The 25,600-nt window shown below is 47.6% G+C and overlaps 1 protein-coding gene across 2 annotated transcripts in view; it reads left to right on the top strand.

Moving 5' to 3' along the window:
- Window positions 1-25,600, top strand: part of PRKCH (protein kinase C eta) — a 386,129-nt gene that overhangs the window by 145,420 nt on the left and 215,109 nt on the right. For both annotated transcript variants that reach the window (XM_063947701.1, XM_063947703.1), the window contains exon 2: window positions 10,422-10,485. In XM_063947701.1, coding sequence (XP_063803771.1) covers window positions 10,422-10,485 — 64 coding nt within the window. The remainder of the gene's footprint in view (window positions 1-10,421; window positions 10,486-25,600) is intronic.

The following is a 25,600-nucleotide window of genomic DNA, read 5'->3' as shown; positions in this document are numbered from 1 at the left end:
GGGACAGCGTTAGGGTCCCCGAGTGCCCACAGTCTACAGTGCAGCTGGCTAGAGAGGAGGGAGCCAGGTGGCGTCTGCACACAAGCCTCTTCCTTTTTTGAAGTTTACCCTGGAAGGTGACCCCCTCGCAGCTCTGGGCACCATAGCAGCTGCACTCCCTGCACCTATGGTAGCCACACCCTTGACTGTGGAGAAGCTGAGGGTCCCAAGACTCTGGATAATAAAAATTACACTATGTCCAGTCAGATGCTATCTATAATTTTTACTGCTGAATTAAGCAAACAGCATGGATTCCAAGAGGTTAATACCCACTAGTGTAGTGGTAGATGGGGAGAGAGAAAAAGTTTGAAACACTATTAATAATTATCACAGGAATATCTTTGGACTGTCAGACAAGTAAATGTAGTAGGCAAATAGAAGCCAGTAAAACAGTTTGTGCATTTCTGAAGCGTGGCCAGTATGATACATGGATTGTTGAAGTAGATACTGTTGATTTTACTGTGGCAGTCATGTGACTAAAGGTGCATACACACGTGCGATGTGTGCTTAAGATTTTGACTATGTAGTAAAAATATCGCACCATGTGTACCGATGCATGCTCCCGTGGGGTCGGTATTGCAAGAAAAGATAGACTGTGCAGGCAAGGCAATTTTGACTATCTAGTATAAAGTATAGTATAGTCAAAATTGCACATAGCCAATATATCAAGTAAAGATAGTCAAAATTGGCACATAGTCAAAATGTCAAGTAAAGATAGTTAAAATCTGGGATAGTCAATATCTCACCATGCATATGCACCTTAAGGGTAGTTTCTGAACAGGTTTTTTTTATTAAAGACACAGCTGTTAGCATTGCCGATTCAAAGCACTAGGTTAGATTCTGACAAGGGCCCTATCGGTGTATAATTTGTATATTCCTCCTGTGTTTGAGTTGATTTTCTGCAGTTGATCTGGTTTTCTCCCATTCTCCAAAACATGCATGTGCATTAATTAGCCAAAATCAGGACAGTTGGGGAGGTATGGGTATATCTATCTATAGAGTAATATCTATCTATAGATATATCCCCTTCCCTGCGCGCCTCTGTATACGGGTTAAATAACTTTTAATGGAGATTTAATCCTATTCATGTCTAAAAGTAATTTTTGTTAGAAATAACTTTACAGAGTGCCTTAGTAAAATAAAAATACAGTTTCAACGAAACTTTGCTCATAACAAATACCATGTTACTTAGAGCATTGTCTAGGTTTCTAGACAATTTGAGAGCTTGATGAAACCTACATATCACGGTGACACAGAATGCAGTTCGGCTACATTTTATGAATAGACACTTGATGTTTGATTATGTGCGGTTACCGTGGCACTTGTCTGCAGACTGGGAGTGAGTGCACCAAGAAGTCTGCGCACAACCAGGAGATACTGCCATCTGTACTGTGTACGTGTTTGAGATGGAAATAGCACATCGGTAATACATCGGTTTGCCATGTACAGTATTATGGGCAAGTAATTACTGCATAACGCCATTCTGAGACATTACGGGGTTTTCTGCTCAAACTGTGGTAAGCTCAGCTACTTGATTCACGGTCCATGTGCTGTAGATGTGGCATGTGCCTCTTTTCCACTGAGACTCTCATGCATCGCAATCCGCATTCCAGACTGGATGCAGCGATGAGAAATTCCAGGAAGCGCCGGAGAAATCAATGATTTCTCTGCAGTAAAGCTGTTTTTAAAATCACTGAAGACATGATAACCCCCGTTCCTGAGGTTTTCTGTGTAGAAAGAGGTTATCACTGCCCTTATAAATGCAGGCCAAAGTACAATATGGATTACTGTATAATCCTACAAGCACAATCCATTTTACCCATAAGCGCCATGTTCCAGTGTGTACTCCAATATGGCGCAATTTGTTGTCTGTATTGCCTATTAGGTTTTTTTTTTTTTTTTTCATGTGTAAATACTTTTGTATCTTTTAGTCTGGCCTACAAATACTCTTACAGCCTCAGCCATCTTTGTAGTACATGTGAAAGGCACATTACCCTATTCATAAGTAATGTCAAGTGTCATATACACAAGTTAGAATAGTGTGTTGAGAGTGTATTTTATAAATGCGAATGTGGCATTTTTAATATAAACTGTAATGAAACAAGTACAGATTGGCCATCCCTAACCCCAACACCTGAAATGCTCCAAAACCTGAAGGTAGTGAGTGTGATACCTTTGCTCTCTGATGCTTCAATATATACCAACATTGTTTAATGTACAGAATTAATACAAATCTTGTATAAAATTACCTCATACTTGCCTACTCTCCTGGATCCTGTGGGGGAGACTCAATTTTTTCGTGTAGTCGCCAGCAGCCACGGAAGATTAGACACTCCTCCCGCGTCCCACCCACTTCTTAGTGAAGTGGGCAGAATGGGGAGATTAATGAAAGAAATCCAGTTGTAAGGGGTGGGGCCTAGTGACGCGCCTCTATGTAAATGCATAATTTTGTACCCGCACCTCTGCAAATTTGAGCCAATCATGGCAATTTTCCCATGAGGGGGCAGGGCCTAAGGTTGCAACTAGCCAGGCCCCACCACTATCGCTGCCCACCTGCATCTCCTGTCCGGGGTTCTCCCGGAGAGTATAAATAAGAGGCAGGCAAGTATGATTTACCTCCAGGCTACAGATTCACTTGCTGCAGTTGCACCAAACAGCCCCTCCCGGATTGCCAGGTCCCATGTGACTTTGCTAGCACCTGGCATCTTTTTTGCTTTTTACTAAAAAAATGCATATTAGTCGCAATGTGATGTGTGCGAGGATGTGAGGAAAACGTCAGCTCCGGTCCGGATCAGCAAGAAGCAATCGCAGCAGCTGAGTAAATCCTGGGCTGAGTAGAGACTGCACAAAATCAGTTTGTACAGCTCTGCTACACATCCGAACGCACACTTGCACAACGAATTTACACTCCCCCTGTAGGCGGCGAAAAGGAAAAAAAAAAAAACACTTCCGATCCTAAGCATTTTGGATAAGGGTTACTCAGCCTGTACCTTCAGATCTGCAGTAGTTCAGTTGTAAATACCAAATAAGTAAAGGTGCATACACACGGTGCGATGGTGACTGTGTGCGATTTTGACTATGTGATCTCCCTTGAACTTCCCAGTGCCGATTTTGACTATGTGTGCTTGCGATACTGACTTATGTGCAATCTTGGCTATGTGCGATTTAGACTATCTCATTTACATACTGTGAGGCTTGTCAAGGGGGAAGTGATGATGTAGATCGGTATCGCAAGCTACAGGAAACACTCGCGATATTGGCTAACTAGACATGCGACATAGTCCAAATTCACTTGCCTGCAGAGTCTATTTTTTCTTGCGATACCGATGCTGCAGAGTGCGCATCAGTATCGTAAGCTGTATACACACAGTGCAATATGCACTAACTTTCCTTGCGATTTTGACTATATAGTCAAAATCGCATGGTGATATTGCATCGTGTGCATGCACCTTAAGCCAAATAGAGGAACAAAATGTAATAATAGTGCTAATAATATACGTAACCCTAGTGAATTAATCAGCTGGAGGGGCTGATACACCAGCAACCATCGGAAGCCGCTAGACTGTGTCATCTTCATCACCATCATCATGATGTAGCTTTCATGTACCCAGGGGCACCAGAATGTGTTGTGGTTGGGGGGAGTGGGCGTAGATAAAAATAAGATTTTACTCACCGGTAAATCTATTTCTCGTAGTCCGTAGTGGATGCTGGGGACTCCGTAAGGACCATGGGGAATAGACGGGCTCCGCAGGAGACTGGGCACTCTAAGAAAGAATTAGGACTACTGTTGTGCACTGGCTCCTCCCTCTATGACCCTCCTCCAGACCTCAGTTAAGGAAACTGTGCCCGGAAGAGCTGACATTACAAGGAAAGGATTTTGGAATCCCGGGTAAGACTCATACCAGCCACACCAATCACACCGTATAACTTGTGATAACATACCCAGTTAACAGTATGAACAACAACAGAGCATCAACAAACGGATGCCAACATAACATAACCCTTAATTAAGCAATAACAATATACACGTATTGCAGAAGAAGTCCGCACCTGGGACGGGCGCCCAGCATCCACTACGGACTACGAGAAATAGATTTACCGGTGAGTAAAATCTTATTTTCTCTAACGTCCTAGTGGATGCTGGGGACTCCGTAAGGACCATGGGGATTATACCAAAGCTCCCAAACGGGCGGGAGAGTGCGGATGACTCTGCAGCACCGAATGGGCAAACACAAGGTCCTCCTCAGCCAGGGTATCAAACTTGTAGAATTTTGCAAAAATGTTTGAACCCGACCAAGTAGCTGCTCGGCAAAGCTGTAATGCCGAGACCCCTCGGGGAGCCGCCCAAGAAGAGCCCACCTCCCTTGTGGAATGGGCTTTTACCGATTTTGGATGCGGCAATCCAGCCGCAGAATGAGCCTGCTGAATCGTGTTACAGATCCAGCGAGCAATAGTTTGCTTTGAAGCAGGAGCACCCAGCTTGTTGGATGCATACAGGATAAACAGCGAGTCAGTTTTCCTGACTCCAGCCGTTCTGGCTACATAAATCTTCAAAGCCCTGACTACATCTAGTAACTTGGAATCCTCCAAGTCACGAGTAGCCGCAGGCACCACAATAGGTTGGTTCAAATTAAAAGATGACACCACCTTTGGCAGAAATTGCGGACGAGTCCGTAATTCTGCCCTGTCCATATGGAAAACCAGATAGGGGCTTTTACATGGCAAAGCCGCCAATTCTGACACACGCCTAGCCGAAGCTAAGGCCAATAGCATGACCACTTTCCACGTGAGATATTTTAACTCCACGTTCTTAAGTGGCTCAAATCAGTGAGATTTCAGGAAACTCAACACCACGTTAAGATCCCAAGGTGCCACTGGTGGCACAAAAGGAGGCTGAATATGCAGCACTCCCTTAACAAACGTCTGAACTTCAGGCAGTGAAGCCAGTTCTTTCTGAAAGAAAATGGATAGGGCCGAAATCTGGACCTTAATGGACCCCAATTTTAGGCCCATAGTCACTCCCGACTGTAGGAAGTGAAGGAAACGGCCCAGCTGGAATTCCTCTGTAGAGGCATTCCTGGTCTCACACCAAGCAACATATTTTCGCCGTATACGGTGATAATGTTTAGCCGTCACGTCCTTCCTAGCCTTTATCAGCGTAGGAATAACCTTATCCGGAATCCCTTTTTTTCTACTAGGATCCGGCGCTCAACCGCCATGCCGTCAAACGCAGCTGCGGTAAGTCTTGGAACAGACAAAGTCCCTGCTGCAACAGATCCTGCCCTAGAGGCAGAGGCCATGGGTCCTCTGTGAGCATTTCTTGCAGCTCTGGATACCAAGTCCTTCTTGGCCAATCCGGAACAATGAGCATTGTTCTCACTCCTCTTTTCCTTATGATTCTCAGCACCTTGGGTAAGAGAGGAAGAGGAGGAAACACATAAACCGACTGGAACATCCACGGTGTCACCAGTGCGTCTACAGCTATCGCCTGAGAGTCTCTTGACCTGGCACAATACCTCTGTAGCTTTTTGTTGAGGCGGGATGCCATCATGTCCACCTGTGGCAGTTACCACCGACCTACAATCTGCGCGAAGACTTCTTGATGAAGTCCCCCCTCTCCCGGGTGGAGGTCGTGCCTGCTGAGGAAGTCCGCCTCCCAGTTGTCCACTCCCGGAATGAACACTGCTGACAGTGCTCGTACGTGACTCTCCGCCCATCAAAGAATTCTGGTGGCCTCCGCCATCGCCACCCCGCTCCTTGTGCCGCCTTGGCGGTTTACATGAGCCACCGCGGTGATGTTGTCTGATTGAATCAGCACCGATTGGTTGCGAAGCAGGGTCTCCGCTTGACTTAGTGCGTTGTATATGCCCCTTAGTTCCAGGATATTGATGTGAAGGCAAGTCTCCTGACTTGACCCCAGCCCTTGGAAACTTCTTCCCTGAGTGACTGCCCCCCACCCTCGGAGGCTTGCATCCGTGGCCACCAGGACCCAGTCCTGAATGCCGAACCTGCGGCCCTCGAGAAGGTGAGTACTCTGCAGCCACCACAGGAGAGACACCCTGGCCCCAGGGGATAGGGTGATTAACCGATGCATCTAAAGATGTGATCCGGACCACTTTGTCCAGTAAGTCCCATTAGAAGGTCCTCTCATGGAACCTGCCGAAAGGAATGGCCTCGTATGATGCCACCATCCTTCCCAGGACTCGAGTGCAGTGATGCACTGACACCTGTTTTGGTTTTAATAGATTCCTGACCAGTGTCACGAGCTCATGAGCTCCCTCTATCGGGAGATAAACCCTTTTCTGTGGTCTGTGTCTAGGATCATGCCTAGGAGAGGCAGATGTGCTGTAGGAACCAACTGCGACTTTGGAATATATAGAATCCAGCCGTGTTGCCGTTACACTTCCAGAGAAAGTGATACGCTGTTCAGCCACTGCTTTCTTGATCTCGCTTTTATGAGGAGATCGTCCAAGTACGTGATAATAGTGACACCTTGCTTCCGCAGGAGCACCAACATTTCCGCCATTACCTTGGTGAATATTCTCGGGGCCGTGGAGAGATCAAACGGCAACGTCTGAAATTGGTAATGACAATCCCGTACCGCAATTCTGAGGTACGCCTGATGAGGTGGATAAATGGGGACATGAAGGTATGCCTCCTTTATGTCCCGAGTCACGATAAAATCTCCCCCTTTCAGGCTTGTAACGACCGCTCTTAGCGATTCCATCTTGAACTTGAACCCTTTCAGGTATATGTTCAGGGATTTTAAATTCAATATGGGTCTGACCGAACCGTCTGGTTTCGGGACTACCACATGGTCGAATAATAACCCCCTCCTTGTCGAAGGAGGGGAACCTTGACCACCACCTGTTGAAGACACAATTTGTGAATTGCAGTTAACCCTGTTTCCCTCCCATGGGGGGAAGCCGGCAGGGCCGTCAGTGAGGAGGCCTCTTCTCAAAGTCCAGCTTGTATCCCTGAGACACAATATCTATTGCCCAGGGATCTAACAGGGAGTGAACCCACTTGTTGCAGAACTTCCGAAAGCGTGCCCCCACCGGGCCTAGCTCCGTCTGTGGAGCCCCAGCGATTTTCATAGAGGCCGGGGAAGACTACTGTTCCTGGGAACTAGCTGTGTTGTGCAGCTTCTTTCCTCTGGCCCCGCCTCTGGCAAGAAAGGACGCACCTCGGACTTTCTTGTTTCTTTGTTTGAAAAGCTGCATTTGATAATGACGTGCTTTCCTAGGCTGTGCAGGAATATAAGGCAAAATATCAGAATAACCAACTATAGCCGTGGAGACCAGGTCCGAGAACCCTTCTCCACACAATCCTCAGCCTTCCATATGCCACTTAAGTTGGCATCATCTGTCCATTGCATATTCCACAGGACACGTCAAGCAGAAACAACATAGCTTTGACTCTAGGACCCAGTATACTCATGTCTCTTTGGGCATGTTTGATTATATACATCTCTTAAGGCAGCATCTTCAATATATATACATATCTCTCTATATACATTTATATATATATATATATATATATATATATATATATATATATATATATATATACACATACTAGGGTTTCAATTTCTGCTGATAAGTTACCTGTCCACGCCGCCCCAGCACTATAAACCCATGCCGACACAATCGCCGGTCTGAGTAGTGTACCAGAATGTGCACGCTATCTGCAGGATCCCTGAGAATAGCTAGGGCTACCTTCTGGGCAAACGTGAAGATTCCCATCACATCCTGGCCCTAGTGGGGAAAGGATACTGCCTGAGAATTCTTTGTGGGAAGCTGCAGTCTCTTGTCTGGAGATTCCCGCTCTTTTTCCTCATGAATGGAGGGAAATTTACCTCAGCTTTCTTCCCCTTAAACATGTGTACCCTTGTGTCAGGGACAAATGAGTCATCAGTGATATGCAAATCATCTTTTATTACAATAATCATATATTGAATACTTTTCTGCCATTTTGGCTGTAACTTTTGCATTATCGTAGTCGACACTGGAGTCAAACTCCGTGTCGATATCAGTGTTTATTATCTTGGATAGTGAGCATTGTGAGACTCTGAAGGTCTCTGCGACATAGGGACAGACATGGGTAGATTTCCTGTCTGTTCTCTAATCTTTTGTGCAATAAATTCACCTTAGCACTTACACATATCCAAACAGGTGTCGGCGTTGTCGACGAAGACACCCTCTCACACACATATTAGCTCCATCTCCTCCTTAGGGGAGCCTTTTCTCAGACATGTCGACACACACGTACCGACACACCACACACACAGGGGATGCTCTATTTGAAGACAGTTCCCCCACAAGGCCCTTTGGAGAGACAGAGAGAGAGTATGCCAGCACACACCCCAGCGCTATATGACCCAGGAATCACACAGTAACTTAGTGTTAACCCAGTAGCTGCTGTATATATTGTTTTTACGCCAAATATATGTGCCCCCCCTCTCTTTTTCACCCTCTTCTATCGTGCTTCTGCAGGGGAGAGCCTGGGGAGCTTCCTCTCAGCGGAGCTGTGGAGAGAAAATGGCGCTGGTGAGTGCTGAGGAAGAAGCCACGCCCCCTCAGCGGCGGGCTTCTGTCCCGCGATTTTGTGTGAAAATAATGGCGGGGGCTCATGCATATTACAGTGCCCAGCTGTATATATGCCCTATTTTGCTAGGAGGTACTCAATTGCTGCCCCGGGCGTCCCCCCCCCCCCCCCCCCCTGCGCCCTGCACCCTACAGTGACCGGAGTGTGTGGGTTAGTGTGGGAGCAATGGTGCAAAGCTGCAGTGCTGTGCGCTACCTCATATGAAGACAGGAGTCTTCTGCTGCCGATTTTGACGTCTTCTTGCTTCACCCGCCGGCTTCTGTCTTCTGGCTCTGCGACGGGGACGGCGGCGCGGCTCCGGGAACGGACGACCAAGGTTAAGATCCTGTGTTCGATCCCTCTGGAGCTAATGGTGTCCAGTAGCCTAAGAAGCGCAACCTAGCCGCAGTTAGTAGGTTTGCTTCTCTCCCCTCAGTCCCACGTAGCAGAGAGTCTGTTGCCAGCAGAAGCTCTCTGAAAATAAAAAAACCTAACTAAAATACTTTCTTATTAGCAAGCTCAGGAGAGCTCACTAAAATGCACCCAGCTCCGTCCGGGCACAGATTCTAGCTGAGGTCTGGAGGAGGGGCATAGAGGGAGGAGCCAGTGCACACCAGTAGTCCTAATTCTTTCTTAGAGTGCCCAGTCTCCTGCGGAGCCCGTCTATTCCCCATGGTCCTTACGGAGTCCCCAGCATCCACTAGGACGTTAGAGAAAATACATTTTGGCGCTCTCTACCCTCAATTAAACACTCCCACACCATGTGGGGAGCGCTTACCCCCAGATCACCGCAGAGACTCTGAATTCAAAACTCCAGCGCCGCAGAGTGCTACCTCGTGTCCTATCCTAGCCGGCTCTCACAGATGCATCACCGGGAGGAGGCGTGGCCATGCTAAGCCGGCTGGGACATCCCCACCTCCTCCCAATAATGCCTGTATGAAGAGCCGGCTGCACGCTGCAGTGCCGGAATTTTGAAGTCAGCGTCTCCGTGTAAGCGCTCCCCAGCGCCTGAGCCCCTGCCCCCCCATTCCGATGCCTCTGCATGTACCAATAGAGATATTTAGGGATACTTCAGTTAATGTATCCCCAATACGTTACTTAACGATCACCCATGCCTATTCCAGCTGTCTGAGCATAAGACTATGATATGCACAAATCTAGATACATATATTGAGATGTGCAGCAAGAAGATCCATATATTTGTCATTTAGACAATTGAATCCAAAAGGTGCGACTAAAGGCCAGTACTCGCTGGCCGATGCGGGAGAGATGTGTGCTGAGCGAACCGCTCAGCACAGCGCGATGTGTGCTGAGCGTGCGGGGGGAAGACTGAGGGGGCCGCTCATTTCACCCAGCGGGTGAAATGAGCGACCCGCTAGATTGGCCTGCACGGCAGGCCAATCTAGCACCAGCGATAGCGATGCGCAGGGCTGCACATCGCTATCGCTGTAGGGGGTACACACGGAGCGATCAGGGTTAAAATCTAAGCAATCTAGTCAGATCGCTCCGTGAGTACCCCCCTTTAGTTGCCCATGCCTCAGAGTTGGCACTACCGCCTAGTGAATTGATAATACCCATTCTCATCAATATTGGTTCAGCCACCAAACTGCCAGTCTCCTATGTGAGTCCGTAAATTGAGCATGACACTACAGAATAGAGGTTATCCATGACTGCTTTGATGTAGAGTGACCTGTGAGGGTGATGACTGGGGGGATGTCTGTTTACATTATTTACAATAAGCAATTAACACTATTGTATGTAAACAGTAATTTCTCTGTTTTTTTATTTGTTTTCAGATTGATTTAGAACCAGAGGGCAAAGTATTTGTTGCCATGACGCTGATGGGTAGTTTTACAGAAGGTAAGCTATTTTTATTGTGTCTTTTAAACAATTTAAGATATAGCTTTCACTTTTAAGGTATATTTTTATATTTTCTCCCTTTATTTAACTTCTTTCTATAAATGATCAGTAATACAACTGCTAAGTTATTCTTTATTAAGAACCTTATTCCTCTGTATATTTACATTATTACTGTGATTGTGTATGGTGATATTACTTGACCTGCCTTTAAAAAGTAAATGCACAGCCAAAGAACTGTTCCACATGAAATAACCTTTTCACCAGGGACCCAGCATCCTTGACTGAGTTACCTACTGATTTTGCTCCAGTCATTATAATGGACCATTCAGTAGTGGTATTACATGCATTGCACACACCAATTAAAAAGAATGGGCCATTAAAATTAATTGGAGTAAAAATGAAAAATGCTGCTTTACTGCCTGTTGTTAACCACTAGTTTGTGTATACACATAGCAGTAACATGCTGAATGGACTTTTTGAAATATGGGGTCATTCCTTAAATTATTAAATGGATCTAATAGTGTCCAAATATATGCACTAATTACAAACGCAAGTATTATTATCATGTGTATAGTACAATTTTATTTTGACATACTGTTGCATAGTTAATGCATAAGTATTCCAAACCTATAACCACTCATGGGTATGACCAAGTTAGGCAAAGATTTTGTACTTCAATACCATTTCGAACATCTGGATCAGGGTGTGTGATTTTCGTTAAACCAAGGGGAAGATGTATGAAGACTTTACTTATATCTGCATTACGAGACATTACGCTCGCTGCTTATCACAATAGGACAATAGAGCTTAGCGCCACAATGTAGTAAAAAGAATCCCCAGAGAGGTGTTACGGTAACTCTCCTATCCGGCATCCTCTGCCAGGCCATTTTACAGAAGCATTGTGCTGATATGTTATGGCTCCGCGGCAGCCATGTTGTACAGGCAAGAATAAGGAATAAGTAAGAGTTGTTATTTAGAACAGACCGCATACTGAAAGACATGTGAAGGTGTGTGGCGCAACGTGTAACTTACCATAGCAGGTGGCGCTATGTGGTGTTAGAAAAGCCTAATTAGTAACTATCCCAGTATGCTTTATTAGGAGAAGCTAACGATGCTGCTGGAGTGACCTCTGGTTTCTTTATAGACTGCCTTTTATTCATTTTGGAGAAGTGAAAATGCAGAAAAATGGGGTTATTATTACCAGATCATATATTTGCCCCCAAGTCACTATACTTCATCATAAGTAGATCTGTGATATCACCATTCATCAACAGTCTTACTGACACACTCTGTGGGCGGGATGTATTAACATACATCGCCGCACCTCGCCGGTTACCGCAGCGATGTTGATCGCGTATGTACTAACATATGCGATCAACATCGCAATGCGGTGACGGTGGCCCCCCGCGATACCTGTTAGGTGGTCTGCAGGGGGTCTCCGTCACCTCCATGGGGTCCCCACACTGCCTTGATGCCGGGTAGCAGCAGCAGGCTGCCCCCGGCGCCTCCTCCTCCCCCCTGCAGCCGGAAGGACGTCCGGCTGCGTTGCTAGGGGGAGGAGGAGATTTCCTTCCGGGTCCGGGGCATCATGGAGGAAGGTAAGCTGGGGGGGAGGGGGGTCGGCGTCTGCGGAGGTGTCGGCGGGTTGCGGCGGTCGGCGAAAAGAAGCCCATAGGCTTCTATAGGGTATCGCCATCCAGAGATGGCGATACCCTGGACGCCGAAAACGCGGCGGTAGGGTATTCGTAAATATGAAAATGCAGTAAAACCCCCGTTTTCGGGGGTTTTACCGCATTTTTGCTTTAGTACATCCCGCCCTGTATGTTTTGTTTTGCCCAAGGTACTCTGCATTTTACTTTATAAGTTTGTTTGAATTACTTCTGTGATTACATGTGCAGCTGCAGTTATTATATATGTATATTACATAGAGATGTGCACTTGAAATTTTTCGGGTTTTGTGTTTTGGTTTTGGGTTCGGTTCCGCGGCCGTGTTTTGGGTTCGACCGCGTTTTGGCAAAACCTCACCGAATTTTTTTTGTCGGATTCGGGTGTGTTTTGGATTCGGGTGTTTTTTTCAAAAAACACTAAAAAACAGCTTAAATCATAGAATTTGGGGGTCATTTTGATCCCAAAGTATTATTAACCTCAAAAACCATAATTTCCACTCATTTTCAGTCTATTCTGAATACCTCACACCTCACAATATTATTTTTAGTCCTAAAATTTGCACCGAGGTCGCTGGATGACTAAGCTAAGCGACCCTAGTGGCCGACACAAACACCGGGCCCATCTAGGAGTGGCACTGCAGTGTCACGCAGGATGGCCCTTCCAAAAAACACTCCCCAAACAGCACATGACGCAAAGAAAAAAAGAGGCGCAATGAGGTAGCTGTGTGAGTAAGATAAGCGACCCTAGTGGCCGACACAAACACCGGGCCCATCTAGGAGTGGCACTGCAGTGTCACGCAGGATGGCCCTTCCAAAAAACACTCCCCAAACAGCACATGACGCAAAGAAAAAAAGAGGCGCAATGAGGTAGCTGTGTGAGTAAGCTAAGCGACCCTAGTGGCCGACACAAACACCTGGCCCATCTAGGAGTGGCACTGCAGTGTCACGCAGGATGGCCCTTCCAAAAAACACTCCCCAAACAGCACATGACGCAAAGAAAAAAAGAGGCGCAATGAGGTAGCTGTGTGAGTAAGATAAGCGACCCTAGTGGCCGACACAAACACCGGGCCCATCTAGGAGTGGCACTGCAGTGTCACGCAGGATGGCCCTTCCAAAAAACACTCCCCAAACAGCACATGACGCAAAGAAAAAAAGAGGCGCAAAGAGGTAGCTGTGTGAGTAAGATAAGCGACCCTAGTGGCCGACACAAACACCGGGCCCATCTAGGAGTGGCACTGCAGTGTCACGCAGGATGGCCCTTCCAAAAAACACTCCCCAAACAGCACATGACGCAAAGAAAAAAAGAGGCGCAATGAGGTAGCTGTGTGAGTAAGCTAAGCGACCCTAGTGGCCGACACAAACACCTGGCCCATCTAGGAGTGGCACTGCAGTGTCACGCAGGATGGCCCTTCCAAAAAACACTCCCCAAACAGCACATGACGCAAAGAAAAAAAGAGGCGCAATGAGGTAGCTGTGTGAGTAAGATAAGCGACCCTAGTGGCCGACACAAACACCGGGCCCATCTAGGAGTGGCACTGCAGTGTCACGCAGGATGGCCCTTCCAAAAAACACTCCCCAAACAGCACATGACGCAAAGAAAAAAAGAGGCGCAATGAGGTAGCTGTGTGAGTAAGATAAGCGACCCTAGTGGCCGACACAAACACCTGGCCCATCTAGGAGTGGCACTGCAGTGTCACGCAGGATGGCCCTTCCAAAAAACACTCCCCAAACAGCACATGACGCAAAGAAAAATGAAAGAAAAAAGAGGTGCAAGATGGAATTGTCCTTGGGCCCTCCCACCCACCCTTATGTTGTATAAACAGGACATGCACACTTTAACCAACCCATCATTTCAGTGACAGGGTCTGCCACACGACTGTGACTGAAATGACGGGTTGGTTTGGACCCCCACCAAAAAAGAAGCAATTAATCTCTCCTTGCACAAACTGGCTCTACAGAGGCAAGATGTCCACCTCATCATCATCCTCCGATATATCACCGTGTACATCCCCCTCCTCACAGATTATCAATTCGTCCCCACTGGAATCCACCATCTCAGCTCCCTGTGTACTTTGTGGAGGCAATTGCTGCTGGTCAATGTCTCCACGGAGGAATTGATTATAATTCATTTTAATGAACATCATCTTCTCCACATTTTCTGGAAGTAACCTCGTACGCCGATTGCTGACAAGGTGAGCGGCGGCACTAAACACTCTTTCGGAGTACACACTTGTGGGAGGGCAACTTAGGTAGAATAAAGCCAGTTTGTGCAAGGGCCTCCAAATTGCCTCTTTTTCCTGCCAGTATAAGTACGGACTGTGTGACGTGCCTACTTGGATGCGGTCACTCATATAATCCTCCACCATTCTTTCAATGGGGAGAGAATCATATGCAGTGACAGTAGACGACATGTCCGTAATCGTTGACAGGTCCTTCAGTCCGGACCAGATGTCAGCATCAGCAGTCGCTCCAGACTGCCCTGCATCACCGCCAGCGGGTGGGCTCGGAATTCTGAGCCTTTTCCTCGCACCCCCAGTTGTGGGAGAATGTGAAGGAGGAGATGTTGACAGGTCGCGTTCCGCTTGACTTGACAATTTTCTCACCAGCAGGTCTTTGAACCCCAGCAGACTTGTGTCTGCCGGAAAGAGAGATCCAAGGTAGGTTTTAAATCTAGGATCGAGCACGGTGGCCAAAATGTAGTGCTCTGATTTCAACAGATTGACCACCCGTGAATCCTTGTTAAGCGAATTAAGGGCTCCATCCACAAGTCCCACATGCCTAGCTGAATCGCTCCGTGTTAGCTCCTCCTTCAATGTCTCCAGCTTCTTCTGCAAAAGCCTGATGAGGGGAATGACCTGACTCAGGCTGGCAGTGTCTGAACTGACTTCACGTGTGGCAAGTTCAAAGGGCAGCAGAACCTTGCACAACGTTGAAATCATTCTCCACTGCGCTTGAGACAGGTGCATTCCACCTCCTATATCGTGCTGAATTGTATAGGCTTGAATGGCCTTTTGCTGCTCCTCCAACCTCTGAAGCATATATAGGGTTGAATTCCACCTCGTTACCACTTCTTGCTTCCGATGATGGCAGGGCAGGTTCAGGTGTTTTTGGTGTTGCTCCAGTCTTCTGTACGTGGTGCCTGTACGCCGAAAGTGTCCCGCAATTCTTCTGGCCACCGACAGCATCTCTTGCACGCCCCTGTCGTTTTTAAAAAAATTCTGCACCACCAAATTCAAGGTATGTGCAAAACATGGGACGTGCTGGAATTTGCCCAGATTTAATGCACACACAATATTGCTGGCGTTGTCCGATGCCACAAATCCACAGGAGAGTCCAATTGGGGTAAGCCATTCCGCGATGATCTTCCTCAGTTGCCGTAAGAGGTTTTCAGCTGTGTGCGTATTCTGGAAACCGGTGATACAAAGCGTAGCCTGCCTAGGAAAGAGTTGGCGTTTGCGAGATGCTGCTACTGGTGCCGCCGCTGCTGTTCTTGCGGCGGGAGTCCATACATCTACCCAGTGGGCTGTCACAGTCATATAGTCCTGACCCTGCAGGACTATATGACTGTGACAGCCCACTTGTCCACATGTCCACAGGTCCACTTGTCCACATGTCCGTGGTTAAGTGGACATTGGGTACAGCTGCATTTTTTAGGACACTGGTGACTCTTTTTCTGAGGTCTGTGTACATTTTCGGTATCGCCTGCCTAGAGAAATGGAACCTAGATGGTATTTGGTACCGGGGACACAGTACCTCCAACAAGTCTCTAGTTGGCTCTGCAGTAATGATGGATACCGGAACCACGTTTCTCACCACCCAGGATGCCAAGGCCTCAGTTATCCGCTTTGCAGCAGGATGACTGCTGTGATATTTCATCTTCCTCGCAAAGGACTGTTGGACAGTCAATTGCTTGGTGGAAGTAGTAAAAGTGGTCTTACGATTTCCCCTCTGGGATGACCATCGACTCCCAGCAGCAACAACAGCAGCGCCAGCAGCAGTAGGCGTTACACGCAAGGATGCATCGGAGGAATCCCAGGCAGGAGAGGAATCGTCAGAATTGCCAGTGACATGGCCTGCAGGACTATTGGCATTCCTGGGGAAGGAGGAAATTGACACTGAGGGAGTTGGTGGGGCGGTTTGCGTGAGCTTGGTTACAAGAGGAAGGGATTTACTGGTCAGTGGACTGCTTCCGCTGTCGCCCAAAGTTTTTGAACTTGTCACTGACTTATTATGAATGCGCTGCAGGTGACGTATATGGGAGGATGTTCCGAGGTGGTTAACGTCCTTACCCCTACTTATTACAGGTTGACAAAGGCAACACACGGCTTGACAAATGTTGTCCGCATTTCTGTTGAAATACTTCCACACCGAAGAGCTGATTTTTTTGGTATTTTCACCAGGCATGTCAACGGCCATATTCCTCCCACGGACAACAGGTGTCTCCCCGGGTGCCTGACTTAAACAAACCACCTCACCATCAGAATCCTCCTTGTCAATTTCCTCCCCAGCGCCAGCAACACCCATATCCTCCTCATCCTGGTGTACTTCAACACTGACATCTTCAATCTGACTATCGGGAACTGGACTGCGGGTGCTCCTTCCAGCACTTGCAGGGGGCGTGCAAATGGTGGAAGGTGCATGCTCTTCACGTCCAGTGTTGGGAAGGTCAGGCATCGCAACCGACACAATTGGACTCTCCTTGTGGATTTGGGATTTCGAAGAACGCACAGTTCTTTGCGGTGCTTTTGCCAGCTTGAGTCTTTTCATTTTTCTAGCGAGAGGCTGAGTGCTTCCATCCTCATGTGAAGCTGAACCACTAGCCATGAACATAGGCCAGGGCCTCAGCCGTTCCTTGCCACTCCGTGTGGTAAATGGCATATTGGCAAGTTTACGCTTCTCCTCCGACAATTTTATTTTAGATTTTGGAGTCCTTTTTTTACTGATATTTGGTGTTTTGGATTTTACATGCTCTGTACTATGACATTGGGCATCGGCCTTGGCAGACGACGTTGCTGGCATTTCATCGTCTCGGCCATGACTAGTGGCAGCAGCTTCAGCACGAGGTGGAAGTGGATCTTGATCTTTCCCTAATTTTGGAACCTCAACATTTTTGTTCTCCATATTTTAATAGGCACAACTAAAAGGCACCTCAGGTAAACAATGGAGATGGATGGATACTAGTATACTTATGGATGGACGAGCGACTGCCGACACAGAGGTAGCTACAGCCGTGGACTACCGTACTGTGTCTGCTGCTAATATAGACTGGATGATAATGAGATGAAATCAATATATATATATATATATATATATATATATATATAATATCACTAGTACTGCAGCCGGACAGGTATATATATTTATTATGTAATGACTGATGACGGACCTGCTGGACACTGTCAGCTCAGCAGCACCGCAGACTGCTACAGAAAGCTACTATAGTAGTATGTATAAAGAAGAAAGAAAAAAAAAAACACGGGTAGGTGGTATACAATTATGGATGGACGAGCGACTGCCGACACAGAGGTAGCTACAGCCGTGGACTACCGTACTGTGTCTGCTGCTAATATAGACTGGATGATAATGAGATGAAATCAATATATATATATATATATATATATATAATATCACACTAGTACTGTAGCCGGACAGGTAGATATATTTATTATGTAATGACTGATGACGGACCTGCTGGACACTGTCAGCTCAGCAGCACCGCAGACTGCTACAGTAAGCTACTATAGTAGTATGTATAAAGAAGAAAGAAAAAAAAAAACCACGGGTAGGTGGTATACAATTATGGATGGACGAGCGACTGCCGACACAGAGGTAGCTACAGCCGTGGACTACCGTACTGTGTCTGCTGCTAATATAGACTGGATGATAATGAGATGAAATCAATATATATATATATATATATATATATATATATATAATATCACACTAGTACTGCAGCCGGACAGGTAGATATATTTATTATGTAATGACTGATGACGGACCTGCTGGACACTGTCAGCTCAGCAGCACCGCAGACTGCTACAGTAAGCTACTATAGTAGTATGTATAAAGAAGAAAAAAAAAAAAAACCACGGGTAGGTGGTATACAATTATGGATGGACTGCCGAGTGCCGACACAGAGGTAGCTACAGCCGTGGACTACCGTACTGTGTCTGCTGCTAATATAGACTGGATGATAATGAGATTAAATCAATATATATATATATAATATCACTAGTACTGCAGCCGGACAGGTATATATATTTATTATGTAATGACTGATGACGGACCTGCTGGACACTGTCAGCTCAGCAGCACCGCAGACTGCTACAGTAAGCTACTATAGTAGTATGTATAAAGAAGAAGAAAGAAAAAAAAAAAAAACAGGTAGGTGGTATACAATATTATATATATATTATATACAATTTTTTATATATATATATATATATATATATATATATATATATATATATATATATATATATATTAAACTGGTGGTGATTATTAAACTGGTGGTCAGGTCACTGGTCACACTATCAGCAACTTGCAAGTAGTACTCCTAAGCAGACAATCACAATATATATTATACTGGTGGTCAGTGTGGTCACAATGGCAGTGTGGCACTCTGGCAGCAAAAGTGTGCACTGTACGTTATATGTACTCCTGAGTCCTGCTCTCAGACTCTAACTGCTCCCCACTGTCAGTGTCTCCCCCACAAGTCAGATATACATTATACAGTCACACTATCTATCTATCACTTCAGCAAGTAGTAGTACTCCTCCTAATGCTCCCCAAAATTACTACTGTGTCTCTCTCTACTCTAGTCTCACTCTCTTCTCTATAAACGGAGAGGACGCCAGCCACGTCCTCTCCCTATGAATCTCAATGCACGTGTGAAAATGGCGGCGACGCGCGGCTCCTTATATAGAATCCGAGTCTCGTGAGAATCCGACAGCGGGATGATGACGTTCGGGCGCGCTCGGGTTAACCGAGCAAGGCGGGAAGATCCGAGTCGCTCGGCCCCGTGTAAAAAAAAATGAAGTTCGGGCGGGTTCGGATTCCGAGGAACCGAACCCGCTCATCTCTAATATTACACATTATAATGAATGCAGTTGCTAGATTTGACCTCCTTCTGCTTTGTATACCAATAAATTTGGTCTTCCGTTTCCTGTGAAGCGCACTGACCACACACTGACAACTTAATGTACACAGCTGAGCTGTCTCCTTTTGAGACATGCAGTAGTTTTACTTTTATAGAGAGATACATAGATTATGATATTACAGTGTATATCTTATGATAAACCCAGCACAGGATGCATGCTACAGTACACCCACCATAATAGGCTGCCGTGGGGGAGGGAGAAGAGGGGCAATGTGAGTGGAGTGGCACAGCTAAGCTGGTAGGGGGGGGGGGGGGGGGCACTGAACAGCGAGCTAAACATTTGCTTAAGTTGCCATGCGAATATACCAGATCTTAGTGTTCTCAACTGGAGTTCAAACAATATAGAAGTGCACACCCCCAACTGTACCTTTTTGGCAGGTACAGTACCTTTTTTCTCTTACGTCCTAGAGGATGCTGGGGAGTCCGTAAGGACCATGGGGTATAGACGGGCTCCGCAGGAGACATGGGCACTATAAAGAACTTTAGAATGGGTGTGCACTGGCTCCTCCCTCTATGCCCCTCCTCCAGATCCTCTAGATCCTGTGCCCAGATGAGACTGGGTGCACTGCAGGGGAGCTCTCCTGAGTTTCTCTGAAAAATTATTTTGTTAGGTTTTTTATTTTCAGGGAGCACTGCTGGCAACAGGCTCCCTGCATCGTGGGACTGAGGGGAGAGAAGCAGACCTACTTAAATGATAGGCTCTGCTTCTTAGGCTACTGGACACCATTAGCTCCAGAGGGTCGGAACGCAGGTCTCACCCTCGCCGTTCGTCTCGGAGCCGCGCCGCCGTCCTCCTCACAGAGCCGGAAGATAGAAGCCGGGTGAGTATTAGAAGAAAGAAGACTTCAAAGGCGGCTGAAGACTTCAGATCTTCTCTGAGGTAACGCTGCGCGCCATTGCTCCCACACACACACACACACACACACACACACACACACACACACTAACCGGGCACTGAAGGGTGCAGGGCGCAGGGGGGGGCGCCCTGGGCAGCAATAATAAACTTCAAGGGACTGGCTGACATATATATATATTTCTCTGACGTCCTAGTGGATGCTGGGACTCCGTCAGGACCATGGGGAATAGCGGCTCCGCAGGAGACAGGGCACAAAATTTAAAAGTTTGACCACTAGGTGGTGTGTACTGGCTCCTCCCCCTATGACCCTCCTCCAAGCCTCAGTTAGGTTTTTGTGCCCGTCCGAGCAGGGTGCAATCTAGGTGGCTCTCCTAAAGAGCTGCTTAGAAAAAGTTTGTTAGGTTTTTTATTTTCAGTGAGTCCTGCTGGCAACAGGCTCACTGCAACGAGGGACTTAGGGGAGAAGAAGTGAACTCACCTGCGTGCAGGATGGATTTGCTTCTTAGGCTACTGGACACTAGCTCCAGAGGGACGATCACAGGTACAGCCTGGATGGGTCACCGGAGCCGCGCCGCCGACCCCCTTGCAGATGCCGAATAGAGAAGAGGTCCAGAAACCGGCGGCAGAAGACGTCTCAGTCTTCATGAGGTAGCGCACAGCACTGCAGCTGTGCGCCATTGCTCTCCGCACACTTCACACCAGCGGTCACTGAGGGTGCAGGGCGCTGGGGGGGGCGCCCTGGGCAGCAATGTAATATACCTATTCCGGCTAAAATATATCACATATAGCCCCTGGGGCTATATGGATGTATTTAACCCCTGCCAGGTTCCAAAAAAACCGGGAGAAGAAGCCCGCCGAAAAGGGGGCGGGGCCTATTCTCCTCAGCACACAGCGCCATTTTCCTGCCCAGCTCCGCTGCGAGGAAGGCTCCCAGGACTCTCCCCTGCACTGCACTACAGAAACAGGGTAAAAACAGAGAGGGGGGGCACTTATTGGCGATATTTATAATATTTGAGCTGCTATAAAGGGAACACACTTATTAAGGTTGTTCCTATATATATTTATAGCGCTTGGGTGTGTGCTGGCAAACTCTCCCTCTGTCTCCCCAAAGGGCTAGTGGGGTCCTGTCTTCAATCAGAGCATTCCCTGTGTGTCTGCTGTGTGTCGGTACGTGTGTGTCGACATGTATGAGGACGATGTTGTCGTGGAGGCGGAGCAATTGCCTGTAATGGTGATGTCACCCCCTAGGGAGTCGACACCAGAATGGATGGCTTTGTTTATGGAATTACGGGATAGTGTCAGCACGCTACAAAAGTCGGTTGACGACATGAGACAGCCGGCAAACCAGTTAGTACCTGTCCAGGCGTCTCAGACACCGTCGGGGGCTGTAAAACGCCCTTTACCTCAGTCGGTCGACACAGACCCAGACACTGACACTGAATCCAGTGTCGACGGTGAAGAAACAAACGTATTTTCCAGTAGGGCCACACGTTATATGATCACGGCAATGAAGGAGGCTTTGCATATCTCTGATACTGCAAGTACCACAAAAAGGGGTTTTATGTGGGGTCTGAAAAAACTACCTGTAGTTTTTCCTGAATCAGAGGAATTGAATGACGTGTGTGATGAAGCGTGGGTTACCTCTGATAAAAAACTGAAAGAAGTTATTGGCATTATACCCTTTCCCGCCAGAGGTTAGGGCGCGCTGGGAAACACCCCCTAGGGTGGACAAGGCGCTCACACGTTTATCCAAACAAGTGGCGTTACCGTCTCCTGATACGGCCGCCCTCAAGGATCCAGCTGATAGGAGGCTGGAAAATACTCTAAAAAGTATATACACACATACTGGTGTTATACTGCGACCAGCAATCGCCTCAGCCTGGATGTGTAGTGCTGGGGTGGCTTGGTCGGATTCCCTGACTGAAAATATTGATACCCTGGATAGGGACAGTATTTTATTGACTATAGAGCAATTAAAGGATGCGTTCCTTTATATGCGAGATGCACAGAGAGATATCTGCACTCTGGCATCAAGAGTAAGTGCGATGTCCATATCTGCCAGAAGAAGTCTATGGACACGACAGTGGTCAGGCGATGCGGATTCCAAACGGCATATGGAAGTATTGCCGTATAAAGGAGAGGAATTATTTGGGGTCGGTCTATCGGATTTGGTAGCCACGGCAACAGCCGGGAAGTCCACCTTTTTACCTCAAGTCCCCTCCCAACAGAAAAAGCCGCAGTCTTTTCAGCCGCAGTCCTTTCGTTCCTATAAGAACAAGCGAGCAAAAGGACATTCATATTTGCCCCGAGGCAAAGGAAAGGGTAAGAGACTGCACCAAGCAGCCCCTTCCCAGGAGCAGAAGTCCTCCCCGGCTTCTGCAAAGGCCTCAGCATGACGCTGGGACCTTACAAGCGGACTCAGGGGCGGTAAGGGGTCGCCTCAAGAATTTCAGCGCACAGTGGGCTCACTCGCAGGTGGACCCCTGGATCCTGCAGGTAGTATCTCAGGGTTACAGGTTGGAATTCGAGAAGTCTCCCCCTCGCCGGTTCCTAAAGTCTGCTTTGCCAACGTCTCCCTCCGACAGGGCGACGGTATTGGAAGCCATTCACAAGCTGTTTTCTCAGCAGGTGATAGTCAAGGTACCCCTTCTACAACAGGGAAAGGGGTATTACTCCACGCTATTGTGGTACCGAAGCCGGACGGCTCGGTAAGACCTATTCTAAATCTGAAATCTCTGAACCTGTACATACAAAAATTCAAGTTCAAGATGGAGTCACTCAGAGCAGTGATAGCGAATCTGGAAGAGGGGGATTTTATGGTGTCCTTGGACATCAAGGATGCTTACCTTCATGTCCCAATTTGCCCTTCACACCAAGGGTACCTCAGGTTCGTGGTACAAAACTGTCATTATCAGTTTCAGACGCTGCCGTTTGGATTGTCCACGGCACCCAGGGTCTTTACCAAGGTAATGGCCGAAATGATGATTCTTCTTCGAAGAGAAGGCGTATTAATTATCCCTTACTTGGACGATCTCCTGATAAGGGCAAGATCCAGAGAACAGCTGGAGGTCGGAGTAGCACTAACTCAAGTAGTGCTCCAACAGCACGGGTGGATTCTGAATTTTCCAAAATCCCAACTGATCCCGACGACACGTCTGCTGTTCCTAGGGATGATTCTGGACACTGTTCAGAAAAAGGTATTTCTTCCGGAGGAGAAAGCCAGGGAGTTATCCGAACTAGTCAGGAACCTCCTAAAACCAGGGACAGTGTCTGTGCATCAATGCACAAGAGTCCTGGGAAAAATGGTGGCTTCTTACGAAGCGATTCCATTCGGCAGATTCCATGCACGAATTTTTCAGTGGGATCTGTTAGACAAATGGTCCGGATCGCATCTGCAGATGCATCAGCGGATAAAATTGTCGACAAGGACAAGGGTCTCTCTGCTATGGTGGTTGCAGAGTACTCATCTGTTAGAGGGCCGCAGATTCGGCATACAGAACTGGGTCCTAGTGACCACGGATGCCAGCCTGAGAGGCTGGGGAGCGGTCACACGAGGAAGAAACTTCCAGGGCGTGTGGTCAAGCCTGGAAACGTCTCTTCACATAAATATACTGGAGCTAAGAGCAATCTACAATGCTCTAAGCCTGGCAAAACCTCTGCTTCAGGGTCAGCCGGTGTTGATCCAGTCGGACAACATCACGGCAGTCGCCCACGTAAACAGACAGGGCGGCACAAGAAGCAGGAGGGCAATGGCAGAAGCTGCAAGGATTCTTCGCTGGGCGGAAAATCATGTGATAGCACTGTCAGCAGTGTTCATTCCGGGAGTGGACAACTGGGAAGCAGACTTCCTCAGCAGACACGATCTTCACCCGGAAGAGTGGGGACTTCATCCAGAAGTCTTCCACATGATTGTGGTCCATTGGGAAAGACCAATGGTGGACATGATGGCGTCCCGCCTCAACAAAAAACTGGACAGGTATTGCGCCAGGTCAAGAGACCCTCAGGCAATAGCTGTGGACGCTCTGGTAACACCATGGGTGTACCAGTCAGTGTATGTGTTCCCTCCTCTGCCTCTCATACCCAAGGTACTGAGAATTATACGGCAAAGGGGAGTAAGAACGATACTCGTGGCTCCGAACTGGCCATGAAGAACTTGGTACCCGGAACTTCAGGAGATGCTCACGGAAGATCCGTGGCCTCTACCTCTAAGAAGGGACCTGCTTCAGCAGGGACCGTGTCTATTCCAAGACTTACCGCGGCTGCGTTTGACGGCATGGCGGTTGAACGCCGGATCCTAAGGGAAAAAGGCATTCCGGAAGAGGTCATCCCTACCCTGGTCAAAGCCAGGAAGGAGGTGACTGCACAACATTATCACCGCATTTGGAGAAAATATGTTGCATGGTGTGAGGTCAGGAAGGCCCCGACAGAGGAATTTCAACTGGGTCGATTCCTACATTTCCTGCAAACAGGATTATCTATGGGCCTCAAATTAGGGTCCATTAAGGTTCAAATTTCGGCCCTGTCGATATTCTTCCAGAAAGAATTGGCTTCAGTTCCTGAAGTTCAGACTTTTGGAAAAGGAGTACTACATATACAGCCCCCGGTTGTGCCCCCAGTGGCACCGTGGGATCTCAATGTAGTTTTGGATTTTCTCAAATCCCATCGGTAGATTTGAAATATCTTACATGGAAAGTAACCATGCTACTGGCTCTGGCTTCAGCCAGGAGAGTGTCAGAATTGGCAACTTTATCATATAAAAGCCCATATCTGATTTTCCATTCGGACAGGGCAGAATTGAGGACGCGTCCTCATTTTCTGCCTAAGGTGGTATCAGCGTTTCACCTGAACCAGCCTATTGTGGTGCCTGCGGCTACTAGCGATTTGGAGGATTCCAAGTTGCTGGACGTTGTCAGAGCATTGAAAATATATATTTCAAGGACGGCTGGAGTCAGAAAATCTGACTCGCTGTTTATACTATATGCACCCAACAAGCTGGGTGCTCCTGCTTCTAAGCAGACGATTGCTCGTTGGATTTGTAGCACAATTCAACTGGCACATTCTGTGGCAGGCTTGCCACAGCCTAAATCTGTCAAGGCCCACTCCACAAGGAAGGTGGGCTCATCTTGGGCGGCTGCCCGAGGGGTCTCGGCATTGCAACTCTGCCGAGCAGCTACGTGGTCAGGGGAGAACACGTTTGTAAAATTCTACAAATTTGATACCCTGGCTAAGGAGGACCTGGAGTTCTCTCATTCGGTGCTGCAGAGTCGTCCGCACTCTCCCGCCCGTTTGGGAGCTTTGGGATAATCCCCATGGTCCTGACGGAGTCCCAGCATCCACTAGGACGTCAGAGAAAATAAGGTTTTACTTACCGATAAATCTATTTCTCGTAGTCCGTAGTGGATGCTGGGCGCCCATCCCAAGTGCGGATTGTCT

The sequence above is a fragment of the Pseudophryne corroboree genome, chromosome 12 (assembly GCF_028390025.1).
Source record: "Pseudophryne corroboree isolate aPseCor3 chromosome 12, aPseCor3.hap2, whole genome shotgun sequence".
NCBI classification, from domain to species: Eukaryota; Metazoa; Chordata; class Amphibia; order Anura; family Myobatrachidae; genus Pseudophryne; species Pseudophryne corroboree.
This window is presented reverse-complemented; position numbering and strand designations above follow the sequence as displayed.